The sequence below is a fragment of the Haliotis rubra genome, unplaced genomic scaffold (assembly GCF_003918875.1).
Source record: "Haliotis rubra isolate DU_JTF1 unplaced genomic scaffold, ASM391887v1 Scf76, whole genome shotgun sequence".
Lineage (NCBI taxonomy): Eukaryota > Metazoa > Mollusca > Gastropoda > Lepetellida > Haliotidae > Haliotis > Haliotis rubra.
Window position 1 is genome coordinate 2,419,568 of NW_025767479.1, and position 11,496 is coordinate 2,431,063.

The following is an 11,496-nucleotide window of genomic DNA, read 5'->3' on the forward strand; positions in this document are numbered from 1 at the left end:
ATCGAGTCTTCATTGGACGAAAGCGTGCATTAATATGTAATGTTTCTGTAAATACAAAATACGTGATATTATTTTAAAAAATTAAAACCCATACAATATACAGGATGAATATGAAGGAAAATAAAGGTACATTTGTTTCAGAAAAAAATATATATTCAGTGCGAGCTTAATTTCATCTACTTCCTGTGAAACAGCAAAACTGAAAAACCAAGCATGTCGTCGAGATACGATAGAGCCATAACCGTTTTCTCACCCGATGGACATTTGTTTCAAGTAGAATATGCCCAGGAAGCAGTTAAGAAGGGCTCGACAGCGGTACATTTTCTTTCTGTTTTATCGTAAACTTGTTCTTTTTGTGGCTGTGTGTTTACAAAGCGCAATGCAAAGACGATGCAGGGGATTTTCTGATCGTTTTATACTTTTTAGCGTTTTAAACTGACGGAATCATTCCTTAACGATTACGGTCGTAATTATGCCCAACCAGGGCTCCAGATAATTTTTCATGATCAGAAGTACGTACTCCTTATGTTTTCTATATAGGAGTACTGGAAAACAATAAGAGTACATTTAGAGTACTGAATGGAATTTAATGGAGTATCAGTAATCTTGCGTTTCGTTTCATATATGCACCACGAAATTGCTACTCTTGTGTAAACAGGTCAAAAAAAGAATAAAACAATACGTTTTCAGATAAATACATCTGTAAATGATTCTAAGACCGTACACTGTTGCTGTGGTGCGTATGTGCTACGTTTTCTAAATTGTTTCCTACCGTATCGTGCTTATTTTATATCCGTACATACGCCGATACGGCCCTTATCTGGAGCCCTGCCAAAATTTGACAGCATATTGCTCTCGGCGTATTCGCAAGATAATTGTGTGTATGTTTTCAGGTTGGTGTTCGGGGTAAGAACATCGTCGTTCTTGGTGTTGAGAAGAAAGCAGTTGCGAAGTTGCAGGAGGAACGAACTGTGAGAAAGATAGCATTATTGGATGATCATGTCGCACTCGCATTTGCAGGTTGGTTAAAACTTGACATGAGATTGCTTCTGGATTTATATAGGGTGCAGTCACCTGTTGTCTTGCTATAAACAAAGAACATTGTTAATTTGTTCACAAAAAATGAACTCCTAAACATACTGTCTTTGCCAGACTGACTCATACACAGGATTGGATGGCCCAGGCGTTTTATACTTCCCTAAAATTCTCTCTCTTGATTGTTCACAAATGGTACAAGACATAGTACATTGTAATACAACATTTACGACAGGATGGAATAGGTCAACGATGACATGTGTCAACCAAGTCAGCCAACCTGAACACTATCACACTGACTATGTTTACTCGCCTCTTAAGACAAGCATGGGTTGCTGAAGACTGATTCTAACCTGGATCTTCATGGGTCCCCTCTTCCTCTATCATGGGAGACATAAATCCGTATTCAACTAGCTTGCATTTTGGTCCGGACAAGGCCATAACATTATCTCCACATGTTATTGGTTTTGGAATGTTTGAGTTCAAATTTGGTGAATTTTTTATGACATTTGCTGCAGAGTGTGTCCCATATCTTTGACCACCAATTGACAAATGGTTGGCTGGGTGGTGTGGGTAAAGGCTTATGGTTAATGTTTTGGCTTCACAAGATGTAGGTTGAATTGCCTGCTTGGTTACAATAACATCAATACATTATATCCATGCCATGATCATGATGATATAACTGGGATATTGTTTATGGTGACATTGTCTATAAATATTTGTATTGGGTATACCAAAGCGCTGAGGCTGGAAGCTAAGACCTGGTTCCATATTCCTCATCCACAGGTCTGACAGCAGATGCAAGGATACTGATCAATCGTGCAAGGATCGAATGTCAGAGTCACAAGCTGACAGTAGAGGACCCTGTCACATGTGAATACATCACACGGCATATTGCACAACTGAAACAGGTCAGTTAACAGTAACTTCCCACACAGACAAAATGACATATTATTATTAGAATGGGTCCCTGAGAGCCAAGGAGTAGGATTGTCGATGGATTAAATGGATTTTGTGGTCATGTTCAGTGATTTGGTTGATTGTTTAAAGCCAGTCTTTTGGGGGGAATGTTGCTCATTATATCAATCTCTAGTTTGTATTTTGCCGATTACTCTAAATACAGACAAAAGAGATAGAACTGGAAAGTTGTTGTATTTCAGGTTGAGAAACAATCATGCAGACCAAATTGTTGTCTTTCACAGGGTTAACCAAACTGTTATTGCAGTTAAAGACTTTAAAATATGGATCTTATTAAATATGGATTAACATGTTATTTGTTAAATAATGGGTCTCACTGATATGCACCATGATAGTATTCTCAAATATGATACGATGTTCTGAAAACTACACCATGCACTTGCCCTGAATATATTTCAGTGGTAATCAATACTTCTTTCATAAAGACTGGAAAATTGGTGCAGATCCATGGTTGTGGCAAGAATGGTTATTTTGATCAAATTACTGAAGGCTAAGTTGCAGATTGTCAACTTTATTGTGTTGTATTTGCAGAAATATACACAGAGCAATGGCAGAAGACCTTTCGGTTTGTCGGCACTGATCATCGGCTTTGACTATGATGGGACAGCCCATCTGTACCAGACAGATCCATCGGGAACTTATCATGAATGGAAGGTGTGTTCTTGGAGTATGTGCAACATGAGGAAATGTGGATCGGAGTTACACAATGTCTGCCTCCTATTGATAATACACACAGGGTAACAGCTGTTTGACTGTTGTTGATAAATACTGGTATATAATTCAACACAGTCAATACATGCTGGGAGTTGATAATGTTCAGGATTCAGGCAAGACTGGTCCTCTGTAGCCCATGCTAGTTGTACAATTGACCATAAATGCTAACAGCAGAACTGGTTGGTTACAATGAGGGACCTGGCTGATTGCTGGACAAGACTATGCTTAGATGGAAAACTGTTCACTGCAGGCTGTTTGAATGGCCATTAGAAGTGATACACGTTAAGAGGGTGAAGTTTGTGACTTAATGGAGTATATTATTTCTCCGTCATCTGATACATCATGTTCCCCGTATCTGTCACCCCGTAGTTGACATCCATAAATACTAATCTTCCCACCCCTGACGCTCACAACCACCCACCCCGCATTTATATTTCCTGCTGGTTTTTGTCAATGGTTTCACCGTAACAGAGATAGTTAACATTATATTGAATATTGAATTCAATACTGTAATGTAAACTTTTACTACTTCCTCTTGTATAGTCTGGACATCACTGGAAGTTAAATAGGGGCATACATGTATTTAATTTCCATTTACATATTTGAAAACTGCTGCAGACATTTAAGTTGAACAAATTTAGTTTATTCTATGTTGACTTCTTTGAGAGGCATTTAGAAGTATGAACGAAGGATAAGATATATGGTTGAACAGCCTCCTCATTACATTAAGGATCAACTGTTTAATGAAAGTGTTTTTAACTACACCGAAATGTTGCTTATTGTTGTTAATCAATATCTTATCTTTCTTTATTCTTGATATATCAATTAGTGTTGGGAATTGGTTGAAATCTAACAATTGATGATTGGTTCAATACCAACGACCAATCATCGAAAAAAAATTGGTTAGTGTCATTTTTTTCGATTTTCCTATTCAGGTTGTAGTTGCAGATAAGTATAAAGAAAAAAGCATTTAGTTCTCTGTTGTTTTTTTAGAAACTGCACAAATTACAATTGCAGATTTCACATCCAGTGTAAAATGATTCAGTTCCAGTGTAACATTAACTTCCCAGATTCTTCAAGAAATATTCAGTCATGACTTTTCAGAAAGTGAAGTGAGTTTTCTTAGAAATAAACACGTTTTCAGGCCCTGACAACATCCTAGATATGTTCCATCATCAAGTATTTCAAACTCTATTACAGCGGTTCCAAAATCGTTTGTGTTCGATTATGAGAAAATGTGATCGATTGCTTGGTCGTTTGGCCACTGCGACCAATCTTCGATTATTTCAATTAATCGGACCACCACTAATATCAATCAATCAATAAAAATATGTATATGGCGCTAGTTTCTGGCATGTTCCCTCTCGAAAGCACTGGAGATGAGTCTGGAAAGACATTGTTCAAGTACGGTAGGCAGCACTAAACAAATGCGTTTTCAGTTGTGACATGAATGTTGGTAGAATCTCTTGCAATCTGAGGTGCATTGGTAGACTGTTCCACATTACTGGACAGGCTTTTGCAAATAAACTGTCGCCAAATGTCCTTGTTCGGGTGGTTGGTACCTCCTGGAAATACTGGGAACCAGATCGTAGGGATCTGGGAAGATGGTTTTTTTAGGAAAATTTGAGAGGTAGCCAGGTGCAAGTCCATTCACACACTTGAACACTAACAACAGTATGTTGTACTGGATCCTGTATCTGACTTTATTCCAGGCCAACACAATTGGAAGAAGTGCTAAAACCGTGCGAGAATTCCTGGAGAAGCATTACACTGACGAGTTGACCCAGAATGAAGATGAATGTATCAAGTTAACACTAAAGGCTCTGTTGGAGGTGGTTCAGTCAGGGGGCAAGAACATGGAGGTGGCAGTCATGAGGCGGGGTCAACCACTCAAGGTACCACAACTGTGGCCAGTTTGGAGCTTGCTTCGGTTGTAAATGTAACTGTCAGAAACAGACGAGAGTAACAGAGTAAATCATGAAATTACTGTGTCAGATTATGGAGTGTCGACCCGTGAGCGATGTGTCATGACATGCATGCAAGTAACTCTACCATACAACTCTACCATATAACTAATAATGCCCATCCTCTAGATTTAGTATTCCCGGGGTGGTTGCATGTTTAACTTCAACTGCTCATCATGAGATATAAGCAAATGATTGTTCATGTCATGAGCTATCTTTATTACCCACGTGGTCAACGTATGGGTAGTTGCATACTAATCTCGTACGTCACCCGAGTGTCGTATCGCGCTGACCTGTGTCGTAACAACTTGACCCGAGATTCTAACGATTTGATTGGCTAACCGATGAGCTCTCAGTTAGGTCACGTTGTGACGGAACTACTTTTCTTTTTTAATTGTGAGTCGAACTGAGACATTATATGCGTCGAAAAACATAAACGCAAAGTCTCCACCAGTGATGTTAGCCGAGTGAAACAACTGCAAACTAAGAAACGAGGTGCTACAGAGTAGTTTAATGAAGGAGGCTGTACGAGGCGATGACGTCTGACATGCATCGTGACGTCAGTTACCAGGGGGGCAGAAAAGCAAGGCGTAGTGTGGTCATTACAGTGTGACGTCATACAAAAAGTGTACTACAGAACAACATTCTTCCGCACCCACTTCATGACAACGGTTTCGGTTTGAAACCATAACAATAACAAAAATACGCTAATTTTTCAATTTAAAGCATGTAAGACGTGGGTAATAAATAAAATACCACACGCGTATAATTTGTATGTTATGAGACCGAGTGTGGTATTCTCTATGTACTGAACCCTAGTTCAATTCCCCACCTGAGTATAATGTGTGAAGCCTATTTCTGGTGTCCCCTGCTGTGATACTGCTGAATGCTTTCTTACAAGGTGTAGCTTTGTGATAGGTTGACTCATGTTTTTAACTCTTTTCAGATGCTAGATTCTGAAGAAATAGAGAAGTATATAACCGAGATTGAGAAGGAAAAAGAGGAAGAAGCTGAAAAGAAGAAGCAGAAGAAATAGACAGACATGTTATGAAATAACTGGCATTACCATACCCAGGTCTATTCATTAATTCTTCACGCATTCCTTACAGCTGACAAAGGGTGGAGCTGTAGCTGGGGAGGGTCCAGGGCTGTTATGCTAAGCAAATAAAACCTTGAGTTTGCAATGACCAAAATGATGGTAATGTTGTTAGTAGGGATATCAATTTATGCCAGTATCTCGTTATGATAAAAAACCACAATATTTATTTGTGATAATATGTATTGTGATACTTCATTTGCCGCAACATGGCAGTTTATGTTTCAAAAGTTCAAATCACTATCGGAAAGGCTTGATTTAGCGGTTGTTGCTTGAACAAAATGCACTTTAGTACTCACATTTGTTATGGTATTTCAGCAGTGATCGTGGGGTTACAAATGTCCCACAATTCAAGGTTAAAAGCTGTATCCATGCAGGATTAAACTATGAAATAATACAGGTTAGTGGTCATCAATTATTATATGGCTGAGGATAGTATTGGTGAAATCCCTGTTAGTTAGCAACACATTAGGTAATTAACTGTGTACATACTTCAAAGGTCAGTGGTTTCCCGATGTACCTGAAGTAGGGGCAATTGTCATGCTGTAGGGAGTGTGTGTGGGATGTGTGGTAGGGTGGGTTCAGTGTATCTGATAAGCTGAGGGTATGGTTAGTGTTCTGCATCAAATGTGCTCTAACATTTCACATTTTCACAATGAACATCAATTTGTTGTATTATACTTAATGCGAAAATAAAGCATTCATTAAAATAGAATTTGGTTCAGTGTTGTCAGTGGATTTTTCATTTTTATTAATTTTTTCTTATCCTGACTCATGATCTTTTGCTTATCTCCCTTTTTTTCAAATGGTAGTGGAACACTTGGATCCCTTGAAGTTCCCGAAGCGGACGTAAAAATACGCTCACCCACGAGTTGCCTCCCTTTTGCCCTTTTCACGCGCAAACAGTCATGTGACCAGCCTTACTTGTCACTCTCTCCCTTTTCGCCCAAGCGGATGGTTGGGCAAGCACTGGAGTCCCTTATACGGCATTACATCCTTTTTATTTAGGTCCTATTCTTCAAAATTACGCTGTATATGGATTTGGCAATAACTACTATAGTCTGTTTGCAGTGAAACGTACCGATGAATTTTGCTTTAAACGAAAAAGTAAATCAAAGTGAAATTAAGATTGCGAATCCTCTTAATTTTACCTTGCCAATTGAACATTTAAATCTCAGCAGTGTTTTCATCTTAGGATAAAAGTTGTTCAACAAACAATCATAGATTCAAATCGCTATTATTGGTTTGTATAACAAGGGGGTAAGCATAGTAGTTGGAACAGTGAAACAAATGCACGTGCGGTACTGATGAGCGTTAACTTAGACCAACCATACTTGGAAAGCATCCAACCACCAGAGTCAGCATCTACCATCATTTAATGTGAAGAGATTCCCCTTACATCATATGGGGCATCTATATCTGCAGGTCTCACTTTACTACGAGACAAGGGCTTCTTGCATCCTGTTCATGGAGTGATAGATTCACCCAACCGCTACTGAGAGCTCCATGGGAGGCGCCTACTATCTTTGGAGGACAAATAGACGATGCAGCTAAGCAAGCTACGCACGACTCTAGAGAAGTTTTGATGATAAAATCCATAGTTACTCTGGCCAACGTCATCAGTCATTCTTCGCAAAAGTATGACAGCAAGTCCAAATATTCCGGCATACAGAAGGCAAAGGAGAAGAAGTACACCAGCTTCAGAGGCGGCAAAGGATCTCCCATACGGAAATTACAGAGGAAACTCAGGGATGGGCCGCACTCCCAGAGGATCCAAAGGAACTAGACGTTGATATCAAGGTTCGGAACGACTGGAGTCTTCCACCCTCAGCCGTTCCTGAGAAACCATCGACAGTGGGTGGACGTCTATGAAGGTACTGGAAAAATTGGGGAATACTAGAGGACGACTACGTCTCCCAAGTACTAAGAGAAGGATACAGAGTACAACTCAAGGCCACACCTGCGCTAACCCTCAGCCCAATGGTCTTCGACTATGCAGAGGAACAGGCAGACAAACTACAAGAAGCCATCGACACTACTTATGAAGGAGGCGGTAGAGATAATAGATCAGCATCATCTCACTCCAGGCTTCTATTCCCCAATTTTTCTAGTACCCAAGAAGAACTTCAAGGAAATTCAACAAAGACTATCTACTGAAACCAGAGAGGTTCAGAATGATCCACCTACCTCAACTCAACCTACCTACCTCAACATCATCGAGGTCTACACAATGACTTCTACTTTGACGACAGAATTCAGGTTCACCAAGATGCCAGTCAACTCAGACTACAGATGAACTTCACGATCAAGTTGCTCACTCAACTAGGATGGCTGGTGAACCTTATGAAGTTAGAGTTGGAACCAAAACAAGATCTGCAGTTTCTGGGGATAAGGTTTATCACAACACAGAATCGTATTGTCGTCCCAGAAGATCGTTGGGTCAAGATACAAGCCATGATTCCACCAGCAGTCATCTCCTCGGTCTACTAACCTCGGCGCAGGACTTGACTCGCACAGGAAGGTTACAACTAAGACCGCTGCAACGGTTCCTGACGAAGCATCTAGACAGCGTCGACCCTATCTTGCTGCCAGACAACCTCAAGAGGTATCTACTGTGGTGGACGCACAGGTCGAACGTTTGCTGAGGGACCTATTTACAAGAGCCGGCCTTCGACACACATCTCTACATAGACGCTTCGATGCAGGGCTGGGGTGCGCATCTCAACAATCAAGTTGCATCAGGAAGGTGGTCCAAAATAGAGCAGCATCTTCACATCAATCTGCTGGAGATGAAAGCCGTGATCAAAGCCTTACAACTATTGTCTAGCTCGCTGAACAACAGAATGCTGATGGTCCACATGGACAACTCTAAAGTGGCATTCTCAATAAATCGACAAGGATCCACAAGGTCTCCAAGCCTGCTACAGCTCACATTCCAGTTGTTCCACATCACAGAGGAAGCAAACATCTGGATAAAGGCGTGTCACATACCCAGAGCCAAGAACGTACTTGCAGACGCTCTCTCCCCACCACTGCACCCGTCACCTACGGAATGGATGCTCCATCCAGAAGCGTTCCGGCTCATTATAAGGGAAATAGGATCCCCTTGCATAGACCTGTTTGCCACGAGGTTCAACAAACAACTACAGACGTTTGTCTCACCAGTTCCCGATCCTCAAGCCTGGGCAAAAGATGCACTGAGCATATCTTGGGAAGGACTAAACGCTTACGTGTTTACATCCCCGATATTACTTCCGGAAGTACTGTTGAGATCAAACAGACACAGGCGCTACAACTGACTTTGGTCGCGCCATACTGGCCAGCAAGAGTATGGTTCCTATACCTAATAGAATATCTCGGAAGTCCAGCAATCAAGTTACCAGATTGGCCGAACCTACTCATACATCCGCACACCAAGCAAGTCCACGGGAACCCGACAGTGTTCCAGCTACACGTGTGGACCGTATCAAAACATGTTTGAAGAAAAGAGGATACTCAGCCAGTGCAGCCAAGGCAGTAACGCTAGCGTTATGCAGATCTACTTGTAACCTGTATGATGACAAATGGCTGAAGTTCAGACTTATGCAAGGCGGAAAGGCTTCACTGCGATGAAAGCTAATCATCCTCAAGTGGCAGAATATCTGTGTCATCTTAGACAAACCAGACATCTGAAAGGTTCGACATTATCTACATACCTCGCCGCCTTCAGTACAGTGATTACCATGAAAACAGGCATCAAGTTGACGAAAGTACCAGCATTACTTGCTCTGCTGAGATCTTTTAAACTGGAGGAACAGCAAAATAAGTTCAGAGCACCGGCCTGGGATCTGAATGTAATTATACGTCATCTTACGAGTAATGCCTACGAACCTATAGACCAGACTACCCTCGAGCTGCTGACACAGAAGACTCTGTTCCTGGTTGCGCTAGCTACGGCAGCTCGAATATCAGAGATACATGCGCTGGACTTTGGTCGAACCAGATTCGACACAGGGCAACATGCTGCAGTTCATCTGGGACTTAGATGGGGCTTCATTGCCAAGAACCAACTACCTGGTAAGCCAGATAGACAGTTCCACATACCAGCGCTATATACAATCCTCGGCTCAGGGGATGTAGAAGACCTATCCTTGTGTCCGGTCAGAGCCCTGAAGATATATCTTCAAAAGACAGAGACAAGGAGACAAAAATTCAAGCGCCTGTTCATCCCATTATCAATAGAGACATCAGCAGAAGTCCCATATCGTTCTGGATGAGAGCCGTCATATTGAGAGCCTATAAAGCAGCAGGACTAGAACCTCCTAGAGCTTCCAACCCACATGAAGTCAGAGCACTGGCGTCAACACTTGCTCTGCACGGAAATTGCTCTATACCAGCAATTATGGAGGGCTGCTTTGTAAGTTGGACACGGTGTTTGCCAACCATTACCTCCGAGACATAGCCACTGAAGACGTCTCAGGCATTCACCAATTTGGGCCTCTCGTTGTAGCACAGCAACTAACGGTTCCTCAAAGGCGCTGAGTTGGAAATCTCACCCTTTAGCACGTTGACTTGAAAAGTATTAGTTTGAAAGTCCATGCGCACAGTCTAGGATAGCCTAGCATGAGTGATTAAAGATCCTGTACGGGTAAAGATCTTACCTGTACGTGAAGGGGTCGCAACTCATTTATGATAAAGATCTTATCATAATCTTTGGGTTGTTATGAGATATCTAGTAATAAGAAGATACTAGTTTATCTGTAGCCACATGATTCAACATGATTCAACTTGTCTGAGATTGAAGTAAGACAAGAAAGTGGTCCCCCCGAGTTATAACGGAAGTTGGAAGAATAGGATCACGGAAATGCCCCCATGGGGGGGATACAGGACGTATCTAAGGACAGCTGTTGAATCCACGAAGTGGCTTGACCCACCACCAATCCGTCGGATTCTATATGCAAGAGATCATGAGTCAGGATAAGAAAAAATATGTTATTTTTCAAGTAATATTGATACTTTTATACTTATCCTGACTCATGACGAGAAGCCCTCCCAACCTCCCCGCTGAAGACACTGTGGATTTCACAGCAGATCCAAGTGCATTGGCAGAAAATCAGGAGAGAGTGACAAGTAAGGCTGGTCACATGACTGTTTGCGCGGGAAAAGGGCAAAAGGGAGGTAACTCGTGGGTGAGTGTATTTTTATGTCCGCTTCGGGAACTTCAAGGGATTCAAGTGTTCCACTACCATTCGAAAAGGAAATTCGGGAAATAAGCAAAAGATCACGAGTCAGGATAAGTATAAAAATATCAATTTTACTTGAAAAATTACATTTATTTTTATTATTAATTTTATCTTTGACGCTGAATGTAAATGCCTCTTCTTCACAAACTTGATGCAGGGAGTGTATTCTTTCTGAAGTACACAGGTGGCGGTGGGGTAGCCGACAGCTCGACAGTTAAAGCGTTTGCTCGTCACACCAAAGACTCTGGGGTTTTTCCCCACATGGGTACATTGTGTGAAGCCCATTTCAGTCACCATGATATTGCAGGAATAGTGCTTAAAGTGGCGTAAGACCACACTCACTCATTCACTGAACCCACAAACTATACTCCATGCTCATCAAGAGCAAAAACTGGAAATGGGAAAGGTACCAGACTCATTGTGTCATTGTCCCCCGCCACAACACAGAACGGGGGGCTATGTATTCAGCGGCGTCCGTCCGTACGTC

At 41.6% G+C, this 11,496-nt stretch overlaps 1 protein-coding gene across 1 annotated transcript; it reads left to right on the plus strand.

Annotated features, from left to right (window-relative positions):
• The first annotated feature begins 171 nt into the window (after positions 1 to 171).
• Positions 172 to 6,502, plus strand: LOC124260331 (proteasome subunit alpha type-7-like). Its single transcript, XM_046694617.1, has 6 exons — positions 172 to 315; positions 894 to 1,020; positions 1,822 to 1,946; positions 2,545 to 2,667; positions 4,440 to 4,622; positions 5,638 to 6,502. The coding sequence occupies exons 1-6, from the start codon at positions 214 to 216 to the stop codon at positions 5,725 to 5,727; spliced, it is 750 nt and encodes a 249-aa protein (XP_046550573.1). The 5' UTR covers positions 172 to 213; the 3' UTR covers positions 5,728 to 6,502.
• Positions 6,503 to 11,496: the final 4,994 nt, after the last annotated feature.

Excerpts from the sequence above, each read along its gene's own strand:
- LOC124260331 (XM_046694617.1), top strand. The coding sequence starts at position 214 with ATGTCGTCGAGATACGATAGAGCCATAACCGTTTTCTCACCCGATGGA. Across the intron at positions 316-893 it reads TTAAGAAGGGCTCGACAGCG|GTTGGTGTTCGGGGTAAGAA; the intron begins GTACATTTTCTT and ends GTATGTTTTCAG. Across the intron at positions 1,021-1,821 it reads TGTCGCACTCGCATTTGCAG|GTCTGACAGCAGATGCAAGG; the intron begins GTTGGTTAAAAC and ends CCTCATCCACAG.